General features: G+C 49.6%; 1 protein-coding gene across 1 annotated transcript in view; it reads right to left on the bottom strand.

Annotated features, from left to right (window-relative positions):
* Positions 1-8,662: 8,662 nt before the first annotated feature.
* Positions 8,663-21,847, bottom strand: part of AMN (amnion associated transmembrane protein) — a 50,547-nt gene continuing 37,362 nt past the window's right edge. The window contains exons 9-12 of the mRNA XM_032771606.1: positions 18,722-18,893; positions 17,738-17,909; positions 10,854-10,971; positions 8,663-9,218 (exon numbers count right to left, since the gene is read on the bottom strand). Of these exons, the coding sequence (XP_032627497.1) occupies positions 9,108-9,218; positions 10,854-10,971; positions 17,738-17,909; positions 18,722-18,893 (573 nt within the window). The 3' untranslated portion in view covers positions 8,663-9,107. The remainder of the gene's footprint in view (positions 9,219-10,853; positions 10,972-17,737; positions 17,910-18,721; positions 18,894-21,847) is intronic.

Below are 21,847 nucleotides of genomic sequence, written 5' to 3'. Positions count from 1 at the left end.
GGACGGCCCTGGGAAGAACCATTAAAGGGGATGAGGCACAAAGTGGAAGCTGAGCACATGAAAGGCAAGTGTTATTGCTCTTCCCCCACCCTCCCCAAACCTCACCTCCAAAATGCCTGTGTGAAGAGGAAACAGGGCCGTGGTGTGACGGAGACACGGACCTCAAGTGCTTCCCTTGCAGCGCACACAGGCTCACTACAGCAACCTGCAGCGCACTTGAGCCTTACGCCCTCATGTGGCAGTTTGCATCCCCAGTACAACTAATTCTGGGCCTATGGGATGTTTTTTTCCCCCAGCCGTGACCCTTCATGTGTGAGGCCTCCCCCAGGCTACAAAAATCACTGAGAGGTCTAACCCTCTTGGTCAGCCCATCCCAAGCCAGCTGAGTCAGGTATTGGGAACACTGTAGTAGTCCCTGACTCAAAGTTGGCTAAGGGTTTATACCAGGTAAGGCCAGTTATCTATACTGGGGCATTAGGCAGTAAAGAACCTGCTCAGGCATAGGGTGACAATATATCCCATTTTGGCTGGGACAGTCCCTTTTTTAATCTCTGTCTTGGCTGTCCCCACTTTTATTTCAAAAAGCGGCATTTGCTGCTCTTGTCAACTTCATCAGTTGGCAAGAGCAAATGGGACAAATACCCACTTTTGTCAAAAAAGTGGGGTGCGGTGCAGAGGAATGTATGGGAGGGAGAAATGGGGGGGGCAGAACAGCTGGATGTGTGCCAGAGCAACAGCCTTGCAGATGGCACACAGGGGCCCGCAGGGGTCCAGCTATAGGCAACAACCTGGCGCCGGAGGGGGCGCAGGGCTCCAGCTATGGCCAACAGCCTCCTGAGGGGTCCCCGCAGGGTTCCAGCAACAGGCAATAGCCTCGCGAGTAGCGCAAGGCTTGGGGGGGGGGGGGGCGGGGCGACGCAGGTTCCATCTACAGGCAACAGCCTTGTGCCGGGAGTGGGCAGGGATCTTAGACAAGTGCCTGGCAGGGTGTCCCATTTTCTCTTGGGAAATATGGTCACCCTACTCTGGCAGGGCTGGATTAACCACTAGGCATAGCAGGCCTGATACAGGCCCTGCCCATGGCCACAGGTGGCTCTGCCTCAGGTAAGTAGCCACAGGGCCGGCTTTAGGACATGCAGGCCAGATTTGAAGAAGCTGCCGCCAAAATGCTGCCGAAGACAGCGGCAGCGATTGAACTGCTGCCAAAGACAGCGGCTGCAATTCGGCGGCCGCTCAATCGGTTGCTACTGTTTCCGGTGGCACTTCGGCGGAGGGTTCTTCCTTACCTTGCGGGGCCCCTATTCCAGACACTGCAGGGCCCATTCACAGGAATTGGGTGAATCGGCAATATGCCTAAGAGCCACATTTAGTGTCTTCTGGCAGTTTGAGATGACGCTGGGTCGGCTCCACGGTATAAAGTCTGCTCATCACGTGTCTGGTGCATGAGCAGGGAGCAGAGACAGCTGCAGGCAGCACAGAGCCAGCCCAGCAGTAATGGACACCCCTGCCCCCAACTGGGGCCCCGTGGTAATTGTGTTTGCTGATGGGGAGGAAGACAGTCTGGGTGACTGCGTGAGAAAGGGAAATAAACAGCCTCAGCACAGGGATCCAGTGCTGGGGGGTGGGCAGGGGGGCAGAGGGGAGGTGGCGTTGGGAAGGGCCCTTGAGGCCTGGAATTGTGAATCAGCATGAAAGGCGCTGGAGAGCACCTTAGTAGGCTAGAATGGGGGCACCTGACATGGGACTGAGGGACTATATACGTGGGTGGGGGGGATGGCCTCAGGGCAGGCAGTGTTTGAAAGAGTTGGCAATGCCATGTGTGGGGTGGGGTGCCCCCTGGAGCAAAGGGCTCTGGGAAATGAAGGGGAGGACAGGTCCCCAAGCAGAGGAGCTACTACATGCCATCCTAACCCACAGACGTGCACTATACTCGAGGGTGGTGGACACATCGCCTCCTCCAACCCAGGATCTGTGATCCACCCCTGCACTGCACAATTGGCTCCATGCTGTTTTTGCCCCCATGCCCTCTGGGAAGCACTGGTTGTAGGTGGGGCCACTAGAGGGAGGTTGTTTACAGTGTCTAGATTGGCCATGGCTAAGATTAAGATATATCACGTCCGCCACTTTCCCCATATCCACGGAGCCGGTTATCCCATCATAGAAAGCAATCAGGTTGATCAGAAATGATTTGACTTTGATGAATCTTTGTTGACTGTTCCTGATCACCTTCCTCTCTTCCAAGTGCTTCAAAATGGATTCCTTGAGGACCTGTGCCATGATTTTTCCAGGGACTGAGGTGAAGCTGACTGGACTGTAGTTCTCCGTATTCTCCTTCTTCCTTTTTTTAAATATGGGCACTACATTTGCCTTTTTCCAGTCGTCCAGGACCTCCCCCCGATTGCCATGAGTTTTCAAAGATAATGGTCAATGGCTCTGAAATCACATCAGCCAACTCCCTCAGCACCCTCAGATGCATTAGATCTGGACCCATGACTTGTGATTGACCAGCTTTTCTAAATAGTCCTTAACCTCTTCTTTCACCACTGAGGGCTGCTCACCTCCTCCCCATACTGTGCTGCCCAGTGCAGCAGTCTGGGAGCTGACCTTGTCGGTGAAGTCTGAGGCAAAAAAAAGCACTGAATACTTCAGCTTTTCCATATCGTCTGTCACTAGGTTTCCCCCCTCATTCAGTAAGGGTCCCACACTTTCCCTGACCTCCTTTTTGTTGCTAACATACCTGGAGAAACCCTCCTTGTTACCCTTCACATCCCTTGCTAGCTGCAACCCCAGTTGTGCTTTGGCCTTCCTGATTACACCCCTGCATGCTGAGCAATATCTTTATACTCCTCTCTATCCAAGCCTCCACTTCTTGGAAGCTTCCTTTTTGAGTTAAAGCTCACCGAAGATTTCTCTGTTGAGCCAAGCTGGTCTCCTGCCATATTTGCAATTCTTTCTGCACATCAGGATGATTTGTTCCTGTGCCCTCAATAAGGCTTCTTTAAAATACAGCCAGCTCTCCTGGACTCCTTACCCCTTCATATTAGCCTCCCAGGAGATCCTGCCCATCAGTTCTCTGAGGGAGTCAAAGTCTGCTTTTCTGAAGTCCATATTCTGCTACTTTCCTTTCCTGAACTTGATCATCTCATGATCACTGCTACCCAGGTTGCCACCCGCTTCTACTTCCCCTACCAATTCTTCCCTGTTTGTGAGCAACAGGTCAAGAGGAGCACGGTCCCTAGTTGGTTCGTCCAGCCCTTGCACCAGGAAGTTGTCCCCAACACTCTCCAAAAACTTCCTGGACTGTCTGTGCATTGCTGTATTGCTCTCCCAGCATATGTCAGAGTGATTGAACCGGGACCTGTGAGCTGAAAACTTCTGTTAGTTGTCTGAAGAAAGCCTTGTCTACCTCATCCTCCTGGTCTGGTGGTCTACAGCAGACACCTACCATGACGTCACCCTTGTTGCTCTCGCCTCTAAACTTAAACCAAAGACTCTTAACAGGCTTTTCTCCAGTTTCATACTGGAGCTCTGAGCAATCATATTGCTCCCTTACACACAGCAACTTCTGCACCTTTTCTCCCCCGCCTAGCCTTCCTGAACAGTTCCTGTCACAATGGACTGTGGATGGGGGAAGGAAGGCAGCAGATCAGCATTTTATGACAAAACTGTGTTTAAAGCACTTACTGGGCATGTCGGAGACCCAACTTCAAGTCGCTGTTTTACCTGATCTGGAGCGGGACGTGAAGCCAGGGCTCCTATAGTTGAGACGAGTGCCCTAACCACTGCACTGGTGGAGCGCTCGCCAGCTCTCCTGGTGTGTGTGAATCGGGGTGGGGCTGCTGCACTTTGAAGAACTAAGTCAACATTCATAGAGCTGCAGCCTGATAGTCTGCCCCCAGTGGTTAGGGCACTCACCTGGGATGAGCTTCAAGTCCCTGGTCTGACTCGGTCAAAACAGGATTTTGAACTTGAGGGTCCAAGGGCCTGATCCACCAGGTTAGGGTTCTCTTTTTTGCTGTATCCACTCCCTGAAATGGCAGAAGGGCTCAGTTTCATCCAGCCAGGGCATGGGCTACTGAGTTGGCTGGCCTGGTTTAGGCAACTAATTGCAGGAGGCAGGTCAAGGCTGATGTTCCCAAGAGACAGTAAGTTCCCAACTCAGGCCCACCAGCCACATGCTGCAATTCACAGGCGGCTAGTTCCCTCCCTACTGGCCTCTGAGGTTCACTTACTCTGCCCAGGCATTATATGGGGAGGCTGGGCACCCAACCGAGGGCTGAGGGGGTCCACTAGGCAGCAGGGCACGTAGGAGTTACACAAAAACACTAAGTGGAGCAATGCCTCTGTACCTTTGGCCTTCAGTGATTTGCCCAAGGTCACATAGGGAGCCTGTGGCAGAGCAGTGAATTGAACCCAGGTGTCTCAAGTCCCCGGTAGCACTCTAACCCCTTTGCCATCCCTCCTCTCCTAGTGTGTGTGTTTGCGGTGGGTGTCCTTGCTTTTGGCAGTTGAACTCTGCAGCACACAGCTGCGTGAGGGCATGTTTTATGATGGGTGTTGTACTGCGCACTCTCCTACAATGAGCTAGTGCTCACTGATGCAGGAGGCCAGTGTGAATGTGAAATTCTGAGCTCGTAGATTAATAGCTTGGCAAGCGACATCATCCTGTTACCATGGCATCTAACATTATGTGAAATACAGCACTGGCAACAACAACCACTCCATAAGATCGATGGCCTTGCTGCGCCCAACACTGTGCTGTGAAGAGGCAGAGGCTTGGCAGTGTTCAGTAGTTGTCTCTTCCCCGCCGCCACCCCTCCCACCCCAGTCTCCTTTCTTTTTGGTACCCAGGAGGGTTCACTGGCTTGTTAGTTTTATTCTCACCACACATAGTTCTGCCAGGGCCCCAAACACATTGGACGCATTCTGCTGCATTTTTTTTTAAAACTTCAGCTCCTTGTTTGTCACTAAAATGATCCAAGTTGGAATATTTTTTTAAATGTAATTTGTTTTCAATTGAAGTCAACCAAGGATGACCAACCACCCAGTCCCAGGCATTCGCTGCTTTACAGCACTTACCATTTGCATTAAGCAGGGCGAGAAAGTGACTTGTCTCAGAAACAGCCAGCCCTAGACCCCAGCACCCATGAGTCCCAAGGCACTGGCTGCTAGCCCATGCTCAATTTCCCATGTGGATAGTTAGGCAATTTGGGCTTTTTCACTCTCTGTCATCCTGGTCTTTCAGGGTGTGTCTACATTGCAGTCAGACACCTGCACTTGGCCCATGCCAGCTGACTAGGTCTCAGGATAAGGGGCTGTTTAACTGCAGTGTAGACATTCATGCTCAGGCTGGAGCCTGGGCTCTAGGACCCTGCAAGTTGGGAGAGTCTCTGAGCTTGGGCTGCAGCTCCTGCCCGAATGTCTACACCACAATTAAACAGCCCCTTAGCCCAAGCCCTGCGAGCCCAAGTCAGCTGGCACAAGCCAGCCAGGGGATTTTAATTGCAGTGTAGACATATGCTATAGGGACAAATAGGAGCTCATTGTTGGCTGGGGAATGGGCTATGGAGTCTTCCCCTTCCGGTTTGTGGATACAAACCTAGCTGGTCCCAACAGTGAGCTGAAGCTGCTACCTCATAAGGGCTGGTGGGTATCAGTTATGAAACGGAGCTGGAGGGCATCACCCAGTTCATGGCATACACATGCCCCCTTCTCAAGAACAGCCAGGTAAGGTTGAAGTGTAAGATTGGTTGCCCCTGGCGCTAGCAGGGAGTGGTCTCTGACAGAGGATGCAGCAAATAATAATATTATGAAGCACTTATAGAAGCTTTGCGTTTTTACAGTGTGTTATTCCAAAATTAACCGATCCTTACAACGTGAGACAAGGCAGCTTTGAAGGCAACAACAATCCCTGGGCCCAGCACACACATTGGCCCAGGGCTTGGCACTTAAAAGAGCTTTTAAGGTAGTGGAGCCTTAGAGGTGACACCCCCGGGGGGCTACAGAAAGGAGGAGCTGCGCTGTGAGGTAGTAGACTAGAAATCTGAGCTCTGAGTTCAGTTCACAAGCTCTGATCCAGGCTTCCTTTGTCATCTCTCTGTCCCTGCAGAATGGGGCTCATAGTACTCCATTCCTCCCCTTTCTGTCTATGCCGATGGTATCCATTGCATGGCAGGGGTTGTTATCATAAGTTTATACAGCGCCTAGCACGATGGGATTGTGGTCTTGGTAAAGGCCTCCTGGTGCTACTGTAATACAAATAATAAGGCAATTGTAGAAGCTCCTGGGATAATTCATCCCTTGGCCTCAAACCTCCCCCCTCCTTTTCCCCCTCCAGCCCCATGATGCTACTGAGCCCCGCTCCCATGCTGCTGCTGCCTTTGCTATCAGAGGCTCCATGAGGGAAAAGGAGTTTGTTGGTAGCACATATTAGCTTCCCACCTTTGACTTCAGTTTTCCTAGCTGTGCTCTCTGGCTTCTACTCTTCCATACAACTGCTCAGGGCCTGTCTTCCATTTGGACCCAGAGAGATGTTGTGCGTTGGAGAGGGCTGTTATCTGAGGCCCTCTCCTCGTTTCTGGCCCCTGGTCCATTGAGGCAGCTCTTGTTCATGAGCAGCTGAGGCTGGCAGTCCAGAATGACAAATTAGTCAAGTGTCTGCTCCATAATGTCTTTGCCCAACCTCATTGCCAAAACCACAATAGAATCCGTTGGTTGGTGCAAAACTTTTGCCTTTTGGAGGTTGCCGTTTGAATCCATTTTTCTGCCCCATTCATGCCAGTGGTTAGGCAAGTGAACCAATCAGCACTGGGAAATGTTTGGGACCCCCGTAAAATGTATTGAATCTCTCTGCAAAGGAAACTTTGTCTCCAGGATAATGACCCACTGGAGCTATTCAGACAGACGTAATGTCTTTAAACAATATCAATGAGCTGTCACATTTTGTCAGAATCTGTGATAGACATAAAACCAAGTTCCAAAGCCTTTGAAAAAGGCTTGGGCCAGCTAAAGACTGAAACAAAAAATAATAAACTAAACAGATCTACTTCCCTACAGTACCTGCCAACCAGCTCTATTGACAACCCAGGAGACTGCAAATTTGCATACATTTTCACACATCTCCATACATGTAGAATCCAAGATCTGCCCATTGAGAAGTTATTCTGTAATGAATTCCCAACATGTGAGGAGAATTGTTGCATGAATTTCTGGGCTGCGTGGGTTATGAGAGAGGTACCAGCTATAAAAATCCAGTGATAAATAAGTAAACATCCATACTGAAAGTTCTCTGGCCTGTGTTATGCAGGAGGTTAGACTAGATGATCATAATGGTCCCTTCTGGCCTTAAAATCAGTGAGGCTACATACTTCCAATACTGCTCCTGATGCCATGTCCTAAGGAGCTGTGGAAAGCTTGTGCCTCTTAGCTCCGCTCTTAATTAATGTCACGCAGAAAGTAATATTGGTGCCGTGGTGTCGTTCCCAGGATATTTTTATTTTCAGCATCAAAGACAAGGTGGGTGAGGTAATATCTTTTATTGGACCAACTTCTGTTGGTGAATGAGACCTGCTTCTTCAGAACTGGGAAAGGTACTCAGAGTGCCACAGCTAAACACAAGATGCAACAGACAGTTTAGCATCAAGGTTCCTTAGAATATGTGCTAGCTATGCTAAAACAGCTGTTTGATCTTGTATTTAGCTGACACTCTTAGTACTTTTCCCAGACCTGAAGAAGAGCTCTGTGTTGCTCGAAAGCTTGTCTCTCTCACCAACAGAAGTTGGTCCAGTAAAAGATATTGCCTCATCCACCTTGTCTTTGATGCTGAAAATAAAGCCATTTAAAACATCTCATGCTGGACTTCTCAATGGAACTAGTGTGAACATCGTAAGGTGGCACGTTGGAATGTCAGGGATGTAAAAAATGATGGGTCCCCTCTTTTGTTTTCCTGCTAAAATATTTGCTCTCTGACCTCAGGAAGCAACATGAAAAATTCCAAGGTGGCTCTATGAAGTTCTCATAACAAACGTCAAACTTGAATGGGACAGCAGGAGACACCCGACACTGCAGCCATTTCAATAAAAGACAGAGGAAGATAAATACATGCTTAGGGTTCCATCTTGTGAGATGGGCTGGGGGAATCTGCGTTCAGATATTCTCAATGATAAAAGCCATCAGGGAAACAAAAAAGAACTCAGAAATATTTTGCTGCCAGGCCTGTTTCTCTCCACACACACAAATCATTGGCTGATTTCATGTGAAAAGTGCTGGATCTAGGCCATAGAGCTCAGCATCTTGCAGGGATCAAGCAATTGATCTCTCTGCGCCTCAGCTTCCCCTTGGATAAATGGGGATAAAGTATTGTTGTCTAATTGAATATCTTTAAAGGGAAAAAAAAACAACTACTGCACACAAATGGTATGAGCTGTATGAACACTGTTTATTCTATTAAGGCATTGGGAACTTCAGCTAACAAATGAGTGAATACAGCTCCTGTCATGGACAAGGGAAACTGATATGCAAATTATATCACTTCACCCTAGTGTCACCAGATGTCCCGATTTTATACAGACAGTCCCGCGTTTTGGGTCTTTTCTTATATAGGCTCCTATTACCCCCCCACCCCATGTCCTGATTTTTCATATTTGCTATCTGATCACCCTACTTCACCCACCATTGACATGCAGCCATCTTTGGGGTAGAAGAACTCAGCAGCTCTAGAAGCAACACAAAATAACAGTTTAGGACAGGAACTGAAGAAATCATACACAGATGATGATGCAAGGGGATTTTAGTTAGACCTGGCTACGTGGTAAAGGTTTTTTGGTATAAGCTAAGATGGGAATTTAAACAGATATAATACACCAGTGTATAATCCCTGCATCTGGACACACTTTTTCCGATACAAGAGTGGCTTTTTCTGCTTTAACTTATAACACTTGGGAAGAGGTTTAGGTTAACCAAATAGAAGCCACTCTTATTGCAGAATAAAAACGTCCCCATAGAGGGTTATCCTGGGATAACTGTTGCTGTACAACAGGTAAAATATTAGCCTGAATGAAATTATATTCCAACCTCACATTTGGCTAGGACTGCTCAGGACTTTGCTATTAAGCGATGAGTTCAGTTTCATCATATAAAGGGTTAACAAAATAAATCCCACTGTCTTTACTAGCCATCTCCTTCGGGGCCTCCTCTCTGGAGCATGCACCATGTGACTCCTACAACAGAGAGAGAGAGAAAATGTTTAAGGAGAGGGGTGAAGCAAATCTGATGTGACATTGTGGAACTTTGCACTACAGTTCAGCAAGCTGCATATTTCACATGGGAATGGCCAGACTGGCTCAGACCACCCAGCCGTCTAGCTCAGTATCTTGTTTCCAGCAGTGACCGGCAGCAGAAGCCCCTCAGTTGACCATTATGGACTGAGCTGCCCACAGAGGATGTTCCTCCTTAGCCCATCCATGAAGCATGAGGCTTCCTATCTCTGTAACTACAAAATAAAGTGACCCCCATCTAATGTAATGGTGGATGTTCTCATTCAGAGAAAGGAAAAACCTTCCGTGGAACCTGCTAAGCTTTTAGACAATCCCTAGGGTGACCATAGTTCCCAAAGGGAAAATGGGACACCATATGAGGGCAGCCTGAGGCCCTACCCCCACCCCCAGGCTGTCCTGAGCTGCTCATCTGAGGGCCCCACCCTGTGTGCAGCTTGCCCAAGCCCCCCTCCCCATGCAAGGCTGGCCTGAGCCTGTCCTCCCCTTCCCCCCCCGCCCCCGTGCATCGCTGGCATCGCTGCCTGGGTCTGGCATGGCCCCCCCACCCCACAAGGCTGAGGCTGGCATCGCCACTCATCCCCTGCCACAAATTCCTCCACACCCCACTTTTTTGACAAAAGTGGGCATTTGTCCCATTTGCTGATCAACTGATCAAGTTGGCAAGAACACATAGGACAAATATCCACTTCTACCAAGAAAGTCGGGACGGCCGGGACCAGGCTTACAAAAGGGACTGTCCTGGCCAAACCGGGACTATGGTCACCCTACCAATCTCTCATGAGAGCAAATTCCACACACTGGTTAATTCCTGACTCTTTCTGGGGCAAGTGTCCTTCCTCCCAGAGCAATTCTCTTCTCCTGCTGCTCACTCTTGTCACACCCCAATTACATTAGATGGGGCAATTTGGTTCTTTTATAGAGCTATGATGGGGAGGAGTGTGGGGAGGGTGTGGAAGAAACATGTCAGTCTAAGGCACTATGGATTCAGGAACAGCAAAGCTCATTTTTGCCAGTAACGTATCCAGAAAATGAAACGCCTCTGCTACATTTTGTACTTAGTGCTCTGGCACATAGCTACAGCTGCTAACTCAGAGGACTGGCCTTCCTCAAATGTTCCACACATCCAGGCAGCTTGCAATGCACTCAGGACATAGACCTCACCTACCACTCCTTTGAAAGCCTCAGCCACGATGGATGTGTAAAACTGGAGAGCTTCTAGAGACCCACATTGTAAAAAGCCTCTGACCACAAACAATGGCCAGCACAGTCACCAGCTGTACATCACATCTGCAGCATCGAGGTAGAGCCCAAGATCTTCTATTCACCCCAAAAGCACACAGCTCTTCCACTGGAACTAAAGAGGAATCTCCACTAAGTACATAGGACGTATCCCTGCTGTGGTCTGTACAGTCCCATAGGACTTGACGTTCTGTCCAGCAGACTCCACCGAGGTCAGACATTCCAGCCAGTACCCAATCACCCCACCAGCCTATTGCCTGCAATGGCAATTCCACATGCAAAGGATTACATGGTTACACGTTGAGCCAACGGTGGAAAAAGAGAACGTGAGGTACTTACAGCTCTTTTGGCCGGCGTGTCAAATATAGGATTGTCAAACCCTTTGTCACTTGGTCCCGCCGCAATATCCTGGTCCTCCTTTCTGTTCCACAGGCCTGCCAAGTATGTGGATGGTAATCTGAGAGGAAAGACATTTTAGGTTCACAAATGTGCATCCATCCAATGCTGAAGGCAACTGTCAAGCCAGTCACCCCTAGTGAGACGGATTTCCTTCATGATACAGATAGGGGGATATTTCAGGCATGTGTCAGGCCCTCTTGAAAAAGGGACATTGATTGTTCTTCAGGAAAGTGGCTGTAGTTTTCAGTTTTAAAACCTGGGCTCTCTGAAGGACTGTTTCAGTAGCATTTAGGATGATTGGCATCCATTGAAGCTCTCACACATCCTGGCTGGCTCTATCATTTCCCCGTTTTCTACAGCACCCGCCATTATATAAAAAAACTGGTGTCCAGAAACAGTGATGCAAGCGCTGAAACAAGGGCCGGTGCAAGGATATTTTCCGCCCTAAGCGAAACTTCCACCTTGTGCCCCCCGCCCCCGGAGCATCACTTATTATAAACTTTCAAAAATGAATACTGCATAATGTGGCATTGTTCATTAGAATTAATACACATTCAGCTTGAAATTTTATTAATTTCATTATTTAGTCTACATATTTAATGAAAATAAATGGCTTTGGGTCTCCTGCACGTGGCTAGAGTCCCTCCCCCCCACCCATGGATCTGGAAAGGGCTGTTTGGGTATCAGAGCACAGAGCTGGGAGTCGGGATCTGACTTCTATTCTCCACCCTGGCACCAACTTACTGGATGACTTCAGGCAAGTTACTGCCCCAGTCTGGGCTTCAGCTCCCCCCAGTGCTAAGGTGTGAAATGGTTCCTTGCTTCTGGGCTGGAAAGTGCAATGCAGGCGGGAGGGGGTGTTTGAAGGCCTGTCTTCCTCACAGGTGTGAGGCGAGGACAGAGTTCCAGCCTCCACCATGACTGTCATGGTTGCTTTACTCTGCCCCACGCCAATCGCTGCTGGAGCCCCTTACTCAGCGAGCTCTGGCCCAGGGCAGCGGCGTCATTCTAGGCCTGATTTTCAGAGATACTGAGCATCTGCGGTTCCCCCGATGTCTGTGAGAATGCCAGGGTTCTCGCTACTTCTGAAACACAGGGCAATTTATTTCGAATGCTGGGCCAGGACTGAGAATGCAAAGGCAGGTCCCTATACACCCATCAATCCACAGCAGATCTCCCATCAATAACAATACAAGCAATCAGGAGAATTATGAGGGGCAGTTGGCCCAATGCTGGGAGTGTGGAGGATATGGTCCTAATGTGGTCACTAAACTTTTACCTAGTAAAGTTACTGGTGCATCTGCTGTCATACAGTGAGAGAACAAAAATCTCTTGGGTGCTGCAGCCTGCCCAGGGTTCAGCTGCACTTAACCTGAGTTGCTCACACACTTGCAGTGGTTGTGCACCATGCAACTGGTCACCCACGTTACTGTTAGGACTACGAACTTGGTTCGCCGCTTACTGGGTGCAGGAGGTCAGCGGAAACCAGTCCCCGTCAACCAGTCCCTGTCAGCGCTAAGTCCAGAAGATTGCCTTGTTTGCTCCACTCAGTTCTCACTTAAATATCCATTACCCTTTCAATTCTTCCAATAGTTTATAACTTTTCTTCATTTAATATATCTAACGTAAATTGTTCTTCCCCCTATGTGCAGTGGACTGCTTCTAGTGTTTGGAATAATTGTTCTTCACAATTTAATTCTTATGTGTTTCCAGTTCTTAATGCTTCAAGTCGAAGTGATCATAGCTTTCCTTTAATTAAGAGTATTACATTTCCAGCATCTCATTGTTGGGCTTTTATTGGTAATAGTTTAACCCCAGCCCCTACTTGGGTTGGTGCATATTCTAATTGTTCTATGTGAAGTTTCTCTTACGGTAATACCTCCTTAACTAAACCCACTCTTAATTTTACCTACCCCCCGTCCCATTAATTGTTTTATCGTCTTAATCATGATATTTTTTTTGGAACCTTCTATACCTCCCTAACACATACGTATCTATTTCATGCCCTGCATCTGCATCATGCTGAGGCTGCATGTATCAATTGCACATCCACCTTTTATTCTGCAACCAATAATGGGTGGAGCCATACCACAGTTTCATCCTTAAGGACCGGCCATTTTGGATTTTGCAGTAATGTTGCATTTGCTGTGCTTCCTCCCAATCCCCGGGGTATAGCACATGCACCCTGTATCTACAGGGCGAGGTATTATACACCTTGCCATCTAGCCACCGCACCACATCGTAGTACCACTGCATCTTTGGACTCGTCTTGAACAGCAGTCCGTTTCCTCCCTCGCCCTCCTCTATTTGTTGTTTTAACCTGTTGGTTATATGATTACGTACTGTCAAGCATCGTTCAATCCTATGCTAATTGAACTGCTTGCTAACTCACGGGCAAGGGCTACTCTTCCTTAGCTTTAATCAGCCAGTTATTCCCTTTTCAGTATAGTATTCAATAGATTAATGATATCAATGATTTGTTACACTCCTCCATTTTGACTAAATTGCTGAAGTATACTCCGACTTTGTGACTACAATGTTGCGTGTTCTTTGCCGTCTATTCTCCATTTGTCCTCCAATTGTTAAGACTGCAAACGTTGAGCTCTACTGTCAGAGTCACGAGAGTCTTCCAGTTGGTCATGGCTCGATTGGCTTGCCTTGCGCCCTACAAAATCCTATTCCATCTGTTGTTGGTCCCTCTGAGTTGGGCTCGCTTTCTATTGTCTTGGATTGCCTTCATAAAAGCCTGCATTCACAAGTTTGTTGCCTCGGCCTACATCGCTTCCACCCCCGAAGCGCATACCCTTGTAGGTGGGAATGAGGAGTCGGACTCGGAAGTTTAGGTTTTCGGCCAAACTATTTCGGCCTGGGCACAGGGGCATGTTAAGATGAGTTCCTGTCTGCATCCTGTAGAACTTGTCCATACCGGTATTGCCCTGGCCTCTTCTTTTGTCATTCAGTGTTGAACGCATTCTACAACAATATGCATCACCTCACCTTTTTGGGGGCGAAGCCAGACTTTTAGGCACCTGCTCCCCTACTTGGTGTAAACATCGCTTGTGCCAATCAGAAACGAACACACACAGGTTTTGGGCCCCGTGCCTTATGACACTTCTGTGATGTCATAGTAAGTGCTTTAGGCTGCCCTGCCATGTGCAGGCAGGGAGAGGAGAAAGAAAAACGAATCCTGTGTACCCCATAACCGAGCCTGATCACCTCGAAGCTTCTCTCTCAGCTCACGTGTTTCAAACAGAGTCTCTAAGTTTGCCGGTCGTTATGCGTTGGCTTGTGTTTGTAAGTATCAGTTATTACTAAATGCTGCATCTTTGTTTATATATATTGTTAGTAGATATTTTAGTCATTGTGTTTTAAGTTTTATTAACCCTATTAGCTAATCATACGCTGCTCCCTTACCCCTTGTAACTATCCCTAATAAAACTTTAAATTGATTAATTTTAGTTGTGTGTGTCTGCAGTTTGCATCGTGACCCATACTCTCCTTGCATCCCTTACCTATATAGTCTATTGCCACGTGCAGCCTGGTAAATAACAGGCCTGCATTTTCTTTCGCCCCTGCGAATACGTGGCAATCTACAGTTACATGAAAATCTGGCTCTGATGGTGTCATAATTAGCCTTAACAGTTACTGCTGCATTTCCTAGAGCTGTTGTCCCAGGCTGGCTGCAGGCTCAGGCAGACAGAACTGTGTCGGCTAGACACCCATCACCTTTGGAAGATATTCGTTGTAGCCAGAAGGGCTCGAGGCAGTCGTGTTTCTTCACTGAAAACTCTGAATCCCATATTAATACCTTGTGTGGGCAGGTGCAGAACTGAGGGCTTGAAGACCTCTGGTCTAATGGTCTGAGCCAGCACAGAACTAGGAGCCTTGACCTCCTGTGTTCAAAGCAGGACTCTGACAATGTCTCCCCGGGTAACCTTGGGCAAGTCATGTCACTGTTCTCTGCCTCAGTTTCTCCCAAAATAGGGCTCTATTTACCTGCTCCACAGGGCTGCAGGGATGGATGGGGATGAAGCCTTGGAAAGTGGCATGTGCTGAGGATGGTATCCTCTGGCAGGGCCATGAACCACCCCAGCTGGTGGACTGGTGGCCACGGTCTCCTCTTCCTTTCTGCCACCCCCGCCTACCCTCCCGCTGCTGCATTGCTGTCAATAGGGCCAGCTGCAGATGGGCTGATATCACTGGCTGCTGCTGCAGCAGGGGGTCCAGGGCTGTCAGAGCTGGAGGGAGCAGGCTAGGGAGCGATGCGGCAGCCTGGGGGCTCAGGGGCACGGGAAAGCAGTGATGTGGGGCATGGCAGAGGGAGACAGCGGGGCCTGTAGTTGCAGAGCACACCTGCAGAGGTAGGTGCTAACACGGCTGCGAGTGTCCCCGTTCCCCCGCCGGGAGCAATAGCGTAAAAAAAAAATTTTGGGCACCGCTTTTTGGCGCCCCCAAATCTTGGCACCCTAGGTGGCCACCCTGGCTGAAACAGTATTTGTGCCTGCGCTGGAATTCAGAGCCTGCAGCTGGGCAGGGAGAGCCAAGCCAAAGGCTTCGGTCTTGGGTTCCACCCATCTTTGATTGTTTCATAAACTTTCCTCTCAAAGCAGTGAGCAACTGTCAAACAACTGCCCAGCTTCCAAACGAGTGTCGCTGGGAAATGAATAATTTAGGAACAATTATGGGGGTTAGAGATTTATTTAGAACTGAAATAAGCCTGCTATTTATTGCTAGGAAACGCTAATCATCTCTGTGCTTGTCGAGAGGCAAGAAAAACAAATGATGTCTGAGAACTGCGCTGGTTGTTGAAAAATGGAACACTAATATGTTGGCAAAAGCAGAAGCAGCCTGCCTTGGATTCGTACCCTGCTCAAGCCAGCCAGCTGTGACAGAGCTCTCTGGTATGCAACAGCAGCCTGGACGTGGGGTTTCATCTGGAACTTCTTGCCTTGTCTACATGTAACAGTTTTGTCACTTCAACTCTGCCATTGTAGTTAGAGCAACACAATTCCCCTCGTGCAGAAGCAGCAATACTGATATAGCTGATTCCAGTTCGGTGAGGCTATGTCTGCACTTAGGAGTACTTTCCTGGAGCTGTGTTATTTCCATGGTCAGGTATAGGAATCCTGGTATGCTATACCAGCAAAGCATGCCTAGTGAGGACGCTGCTATGCTAGCAAAGCTGCACGTTGTACTGGGGAAGTAAGACCACCCTCCAGGAGTGAAACAAGCTAGTTTTGCCAGCATAGCAGTGGCCTTTTCTGGCACAACTATGTTGGTCAAAAATCTCACCTCTTCACCCCCTGGCCCAGGGAGCAAGGCTGCCAGGAGTCTGTAGTGTAGACCTGGCCCAAGTTATAGTGTCTACACTGGGGCTTTTTTCAGCATAACCGCAAATCACACCCCTTACATGGCTCTGCTGGTAAAGCTTTCTAAGCAGAGACCAGGCTGTTATGTGGTCCTTCGCTGTGGTAAGGTGACCTATGGGACAAACACCTGCAGAAAGGGCTCATAAGGCCCATCTGATTACGCTGAAATCTTGGGATGGGCCTTTCCCCTGCCACCCCCACTTTTCTCCATTTTTCCTTCTGAATTCCCCCTTTTTTCCTTCTTCTCATCTCACCTATTGTGTCAAATGCATCCGATCCAGTCACCTCCCAGTACAGCTATGCCCTGCTAGCTATACATCTTTCCAGTGCATGCGCGCGAGCACACACACACACACACACACACGAGTTAACATTTCAGAGGTATAATCTCTACTGCTTGACTCTGCTTGTTTTGCAAGCAGTCGGAAATCTTTAATAAAACATGAGTGATTTAAATTAAGTACTGGCCAATGGAACAGTCAGATAAGCCCCAAGATACTGAAACAGGCCCCAGATGTGCAGCCCCCAAAAGAAATGAGGGCCCAAACCTGTAGACTGTACTCAGACCTGGGTTTCTTTGGCCTCCGTGGGAATTTGGGGTGCAGAAGGAATGCAAGGCCGAGCCCTGCCCTGGCCTAGTCTCCATTTATGACGACTGAGTAAACAGGCAGTGCTAGCTGTGTGACGATTAATAAATAAAGCGACAAGGTCCAAGGGGCTGCCGCGGGCTCTCTCCATTGTGCAATTTGCTCTCAGGGACACAAAGTTGCAGAACAAGTGTTTAGAATTGTTTTGATCCATTAATATTGCCAAACGGGCCCCACTAGACAATGTCAGTTCTGCATGCAGATGCAGGGCTGCAAAGTGACAGGAGCAACAGGGAGTTTCCATTAAGCTACAAAACTGAACCACACTGAACTCAAACCAGAGAACAGCGCTACGGCTAGGGGCTCATGGGCTGCAGCTGGAGGGGGCACTAATGTGCCTTTAAGCCACCAAAGAACTTCCCTGACCCTGGGGCCACTGTGCAGCCATCTGTCCCTGGGTGCAAGTCAGAGCAGCCTTAAGGCTGCCCTCATTTACTCCAGCTACCAACAACACACACAGCCAAGGATTGTTGCAATGCCAGGATGCCCAACCATGACCTTTCCCTCACTGCAGGGACAGGGCAAGGCATAGAAGCTGCTCTGGCAGTTCTTTGTCACCTGAGGACCTGCCCATGATGCGAGGATATTTGGGAGGCCAGTTCTGCCAATGTTAGCACAGCTTGACACTGGTGGAGCAGCATAAAGTTGCTTTAATGGTGGGTAGAGTCTGGGCCAATCCCTGGATTCTTTGTTTCATGAATCAGTGAACGACAGAAGAGACCTCAGAGATAATTCTTTTAGTCCCAGCTGTTAAACAAGACTCTTTGGTGGTTATCAATCTAAGGGGTGTGAAAGCCCCTGTCCCTACCTTATCATCCCCTTCCTATGGAGAAACAGCATTGTGCCAAGCAACAGCAGCCCAAGCAGTAGACCAATAACCGTCCCAGCAATGATGCCATCAGTAACGGTGACTCTTTGTCCACTAGAATTACTGCCAGTGGCTACTTGCACTGTACCTGTCACAATGCCAAAGGAGTCACCTGCAAAGCAAGAAAGAGGATTTTTCAGTACAGGGTTATACAATTGCAGTGTGAATTGCATCCACACTGGGGGTTTCATCACTCTACCACTAAACTGATACCTTTAGTCTTGTCCACACACAGAAGTTGTATGATTTTATACTCATTTAGTTAAACTGGTACAACTCCGTATGTGGACACTGATGTAAATTCACAAGCACAAACTAAACTGATATAACCAGTTTTAAGTGTCTGCATACAAAGCTGCACCAGTAAACATTGAATTGTGTGTAGCCAAGTCCTTAGGGAGTAGGGGAGGATAGATTTGCAAGAGTTGTGCTGGACTAGCACTGATTAATTCAGAGGGGCTGTGAAATGCTTAGGAGCTGAAACGTGCTCATCTACACTTCAAATGACCATTGGCATGGCTACGGTGCTCCGGGTATGAAAAATCCAGACCGCAGAGCACTGTAGCTGTGCTGTCCTCTCTGCTGGTGTAGATGCAGCTAGGCTGACAGAAGAATGATTCTGTCAATGCAGCTACTGTTGGTTGGAGAGGTGAAGTTCCTGTGGTGACAGAAAACCTCTTCCATCACTGTAGGCTGCCTCTATACTACAGGGTTATGCTGGCATAGCTACACCCCTGGAGCTATGTCGCTATGGTCCTCAGAGAGTAGACATGGCCAAAGTGCTATGTACAAGCCACCAGGAGTTTTCAATACATACTTTGTTAAATAAACTGCCACTTGATTTTCTGTGATTCCTATTAACCTCCTAGAAAGCATCGCTGGTGAATGAAAAAGAATCTTCCATAGGTGAATGGGAACAGTTACCATGCTCTGCTACGTCACGCATGATGTCCTCAGCCAACTGTTCAGCATTAGTCCCCGTCTGTGACCCCGTCTTATTATCCATTAGCACAATCTGGATGACTGGAACGGAGTTCCGTGAAGTCTGAGGTTTACGCACCTTGGATATAGCCAGCTGAACACCTGAGTATTTTGGCTTTTCAAAGAGAGCAAGACACACAAAACACACTGGGTCAGCAGGCAGAGATTATAGGGTATGTCTCCAGCTGGAGCTGTGATGGACAGTAAAATAAGTGCTGGCTATAAATCTTAATGTAATATCACCAAGAGCTAGTGTTGCTGTGAATCACATCACTGCTGTGTTTTCACAATGACACATTTATGGCTTCTTTCCATGCAGTGCTGTAAACAACAGACACTGGGGCCCAGTGTTACTTCAAAATACTCAGAGCAGTTTATGCCTGTAGAATACTGCTCCCTTTGGAGCTGGGTCAGGGCTCCTAGGCTCTAGTGACAGTGTCATTTGGCCCCTGTATATTGAGGCAATGAATGTAACACACCCATTAAACAACATATTAGAACGTACACATTTGTAAGGAGGGAATAACCAGACTCACATCTATTGCTACATGGGGCTATATTCTGATCTTGATTATAGCTGGGCAAATCCAGGGTAACTCTCGTGAAGTTGCTCCGGAAGCACAACCTGCCCCAGAGCAAAATTTGGCCCACGGGATCCATTGTGGGATAGCTGAAGCCATGGCCTCCAGGTGGCTGCTCAGGGCAGTAAGCTCAAGAGCATGAGACTGGGCTGCTGCAGCGACCCCAGTACTGGCATCCTCGACTGACCGGTTGGGAGTGAATACTCAGCGTGGAGGAGTGGAGCCAGGTGTTCTGCATTGGAGCTGAACACCATGACACCTAAGCGATTTTGCCTGTCACACAGCATGGGACCCCCAGCTCTGCTTTCTCCGGCAGTGTCGTGAACGGATATTTAGAAAACTTTGGGTCAGGTTCTGTGGTCAGCTACCTTTGTGCCTCCAGATCCCATGGCTGCCAGGGACTAAACTAGTCCCCAGCATAAGTTAGAGCAGCCTGAAAACTGCTCTGGTTTAGCCCTAGGTGCCCACAGTCCCTAGGACCCATTCTGCAGGCAGGGATTGGCCAGATGCACCACCTTCTTGTTCAAGCACCTTCTGCTCTGGCCATGCCCTCGGTGGTGGGATGGGGTAGGAACCAATATGCCAACCATATGTTCCTTGAGGAGTCTCCTACATCCCCACCTGCGCGGCTCCACCAGGATGAAAGCCGTTCTCTGCTGGGCCCCTGCATGGCTGTGAATCTGGCCCTGTAAACCCACCCAGCGTGGGTTCTGCCTGCTGCTGCAGCGCTGTCATCCCTTGGGAAGAGAGAGTGCCTCAGGTCACTCACTAGCCAGTCCCCCACCCCCCACCCCGACCCAGGATGTAGAGAAGAGCTGAAGCCTCAAATACATGCCTCAGGGTTTCAGACGGCTACCCTGCAGGGGTCAGGAAGGGATTATGCCACCTCTCCTGACCCCATACTCTGGGTTGGTGGGGTTTTTTTAATCTCCTTCTGCTGAAGCATCAAGGATGGTGATGTCTGTAGGATTGCCAGGCATCTGGTTTTTTAATGGAACGCCCAGTCGAAAAGTGAACCTGATGGTGCCAATCAGCACCCTGCCTGCCCTGGCTCTGCATAGCTCTCCGGAAGTGGCTGGCATGTCCCTGCAGCTCCTGGGGTAGGGGCAGGGGCAGGGGCAACCAGGGGAGCTCTGCCTGCTGCACCCACTCCGGCGCCAGCTCTGCAACTCCCATTGGCCGACAACCACCGCCAATGCGAGCTGTGGGGGTGGTGCCTGCAGTGACAGGCAGCACACACCACGCAAAGACTCCTGGCCCCTCTGTGTAGAGGTTTGACATACTGGCCACTTTCAGGAGCAGCGCGGAGCCAGGGTAGGCAGGGAGCCTGCCTTAGCCCTGCTGTGCTACCAACCAGGAGCTAACTGAGCTAAGCGCAGCCCAGCTGGGGCCTGCACCCCAAACCCCCTGCCCCAGGTCAGAACCCTCTACGGCACCCTAACTCCCTCCCAGAGCTCATACCCCAACCCTCCACCACAAGCCAGAACCCCCTCCCACACCCTAACTCCCTCCCACAGCTCGCACCCCAACCCCCTACCGCAGGTCAGAACCCCCTCCTGCACCCTAACTCCCTCCCAGAGCCCGCACCCCAACCCTCCACCGCAGGCCAGAACCCCCTCCCACACCCTAACTCCCTGCCAGATCCTGCACCCTTATCCACACCCCAACCCCCTACCCCAGCCCTGAGCCCCCTCCCACACCCTAAACCTCTCGAACCCAGCCCAGAACCCCCTCCTGCACCCTAAACCTCTCATCCCCGGCACCATCCCAGAGCCCAGCCAGAGCCTGCACCCCCTCCCGCACTCCAGCTCTGTCCGAGCCCAGAGCCCCCTCCCATACCCTGAACCCCTCATTTCTGACCCCACCCTTGAGCCCACACCACCAGCTGTAGCCCTCCCCCCTACACCTCAACCCCCTGCTCCAGCCCAGTGAAAGTGAGTGAGGGTGGGGGAGAGTGAGTGACAGAGGGAGGGAAGCTGGAGTGAGAAGGGGCCTGGGCATCAGAGACAGGACCTCGGGGAAGGGGCAGGGAATGGGGCAGTGCAAGGTTGTCTGGTTTTGTGCAATTAGAAAGTTGGCATCCCTACATGGCTGATGATGAACACTGGGTGGGGTGGGCCGGTGCCTTGAGATGGCACCAAGCATTCCTTCTCTCATGGGCTCAGCTGGCAGGGGCTTGCTCCCATGCTTGGGGTCTAACTGATCGTCATACCTGGGGTCAGGAAGGTATTTTCCCCAGGTCAGATTGGCAGCAACTTTGGGTACTTTTTGCCTTCCTCTGCATGGGGTGTGGCTCATTTGGTAGGATCATCTGGGTGTATCTCACGTAATCATTTCCCTGCCATGGAGGGTGCCTCAGGCACTGACCTAAGTCCCTCCCTCCCTGTCACACATCATAGCCTAGTCTCCTGTGGGCTGTTCAACTTTTAACTCATTTTTGGGGTTGGGTTTAGTGGCCGGGTGCTGGATGGTGTGGGTCGCCTGTGAC

This window comes from Chelonoidis abingdonii, chromosome 4 (genome assembly GCF_003597395.2).
Source record: "Chelonoidis abingdonii isolate Lonesome George chromosome 4, CheloAbing_2.0, whole genome shotgun sequence".
NCBI classification, from domain to species: Eukaryota; Metazoa; Chordata; order Testudines; family Testudinidae; genus Chelonoidis; species Chelonoidis abingdonii.
Note: the sequence above shows the minus strand (reverse complement) of the source record. Positions and strands in the feature narration are given on the sequence as shown.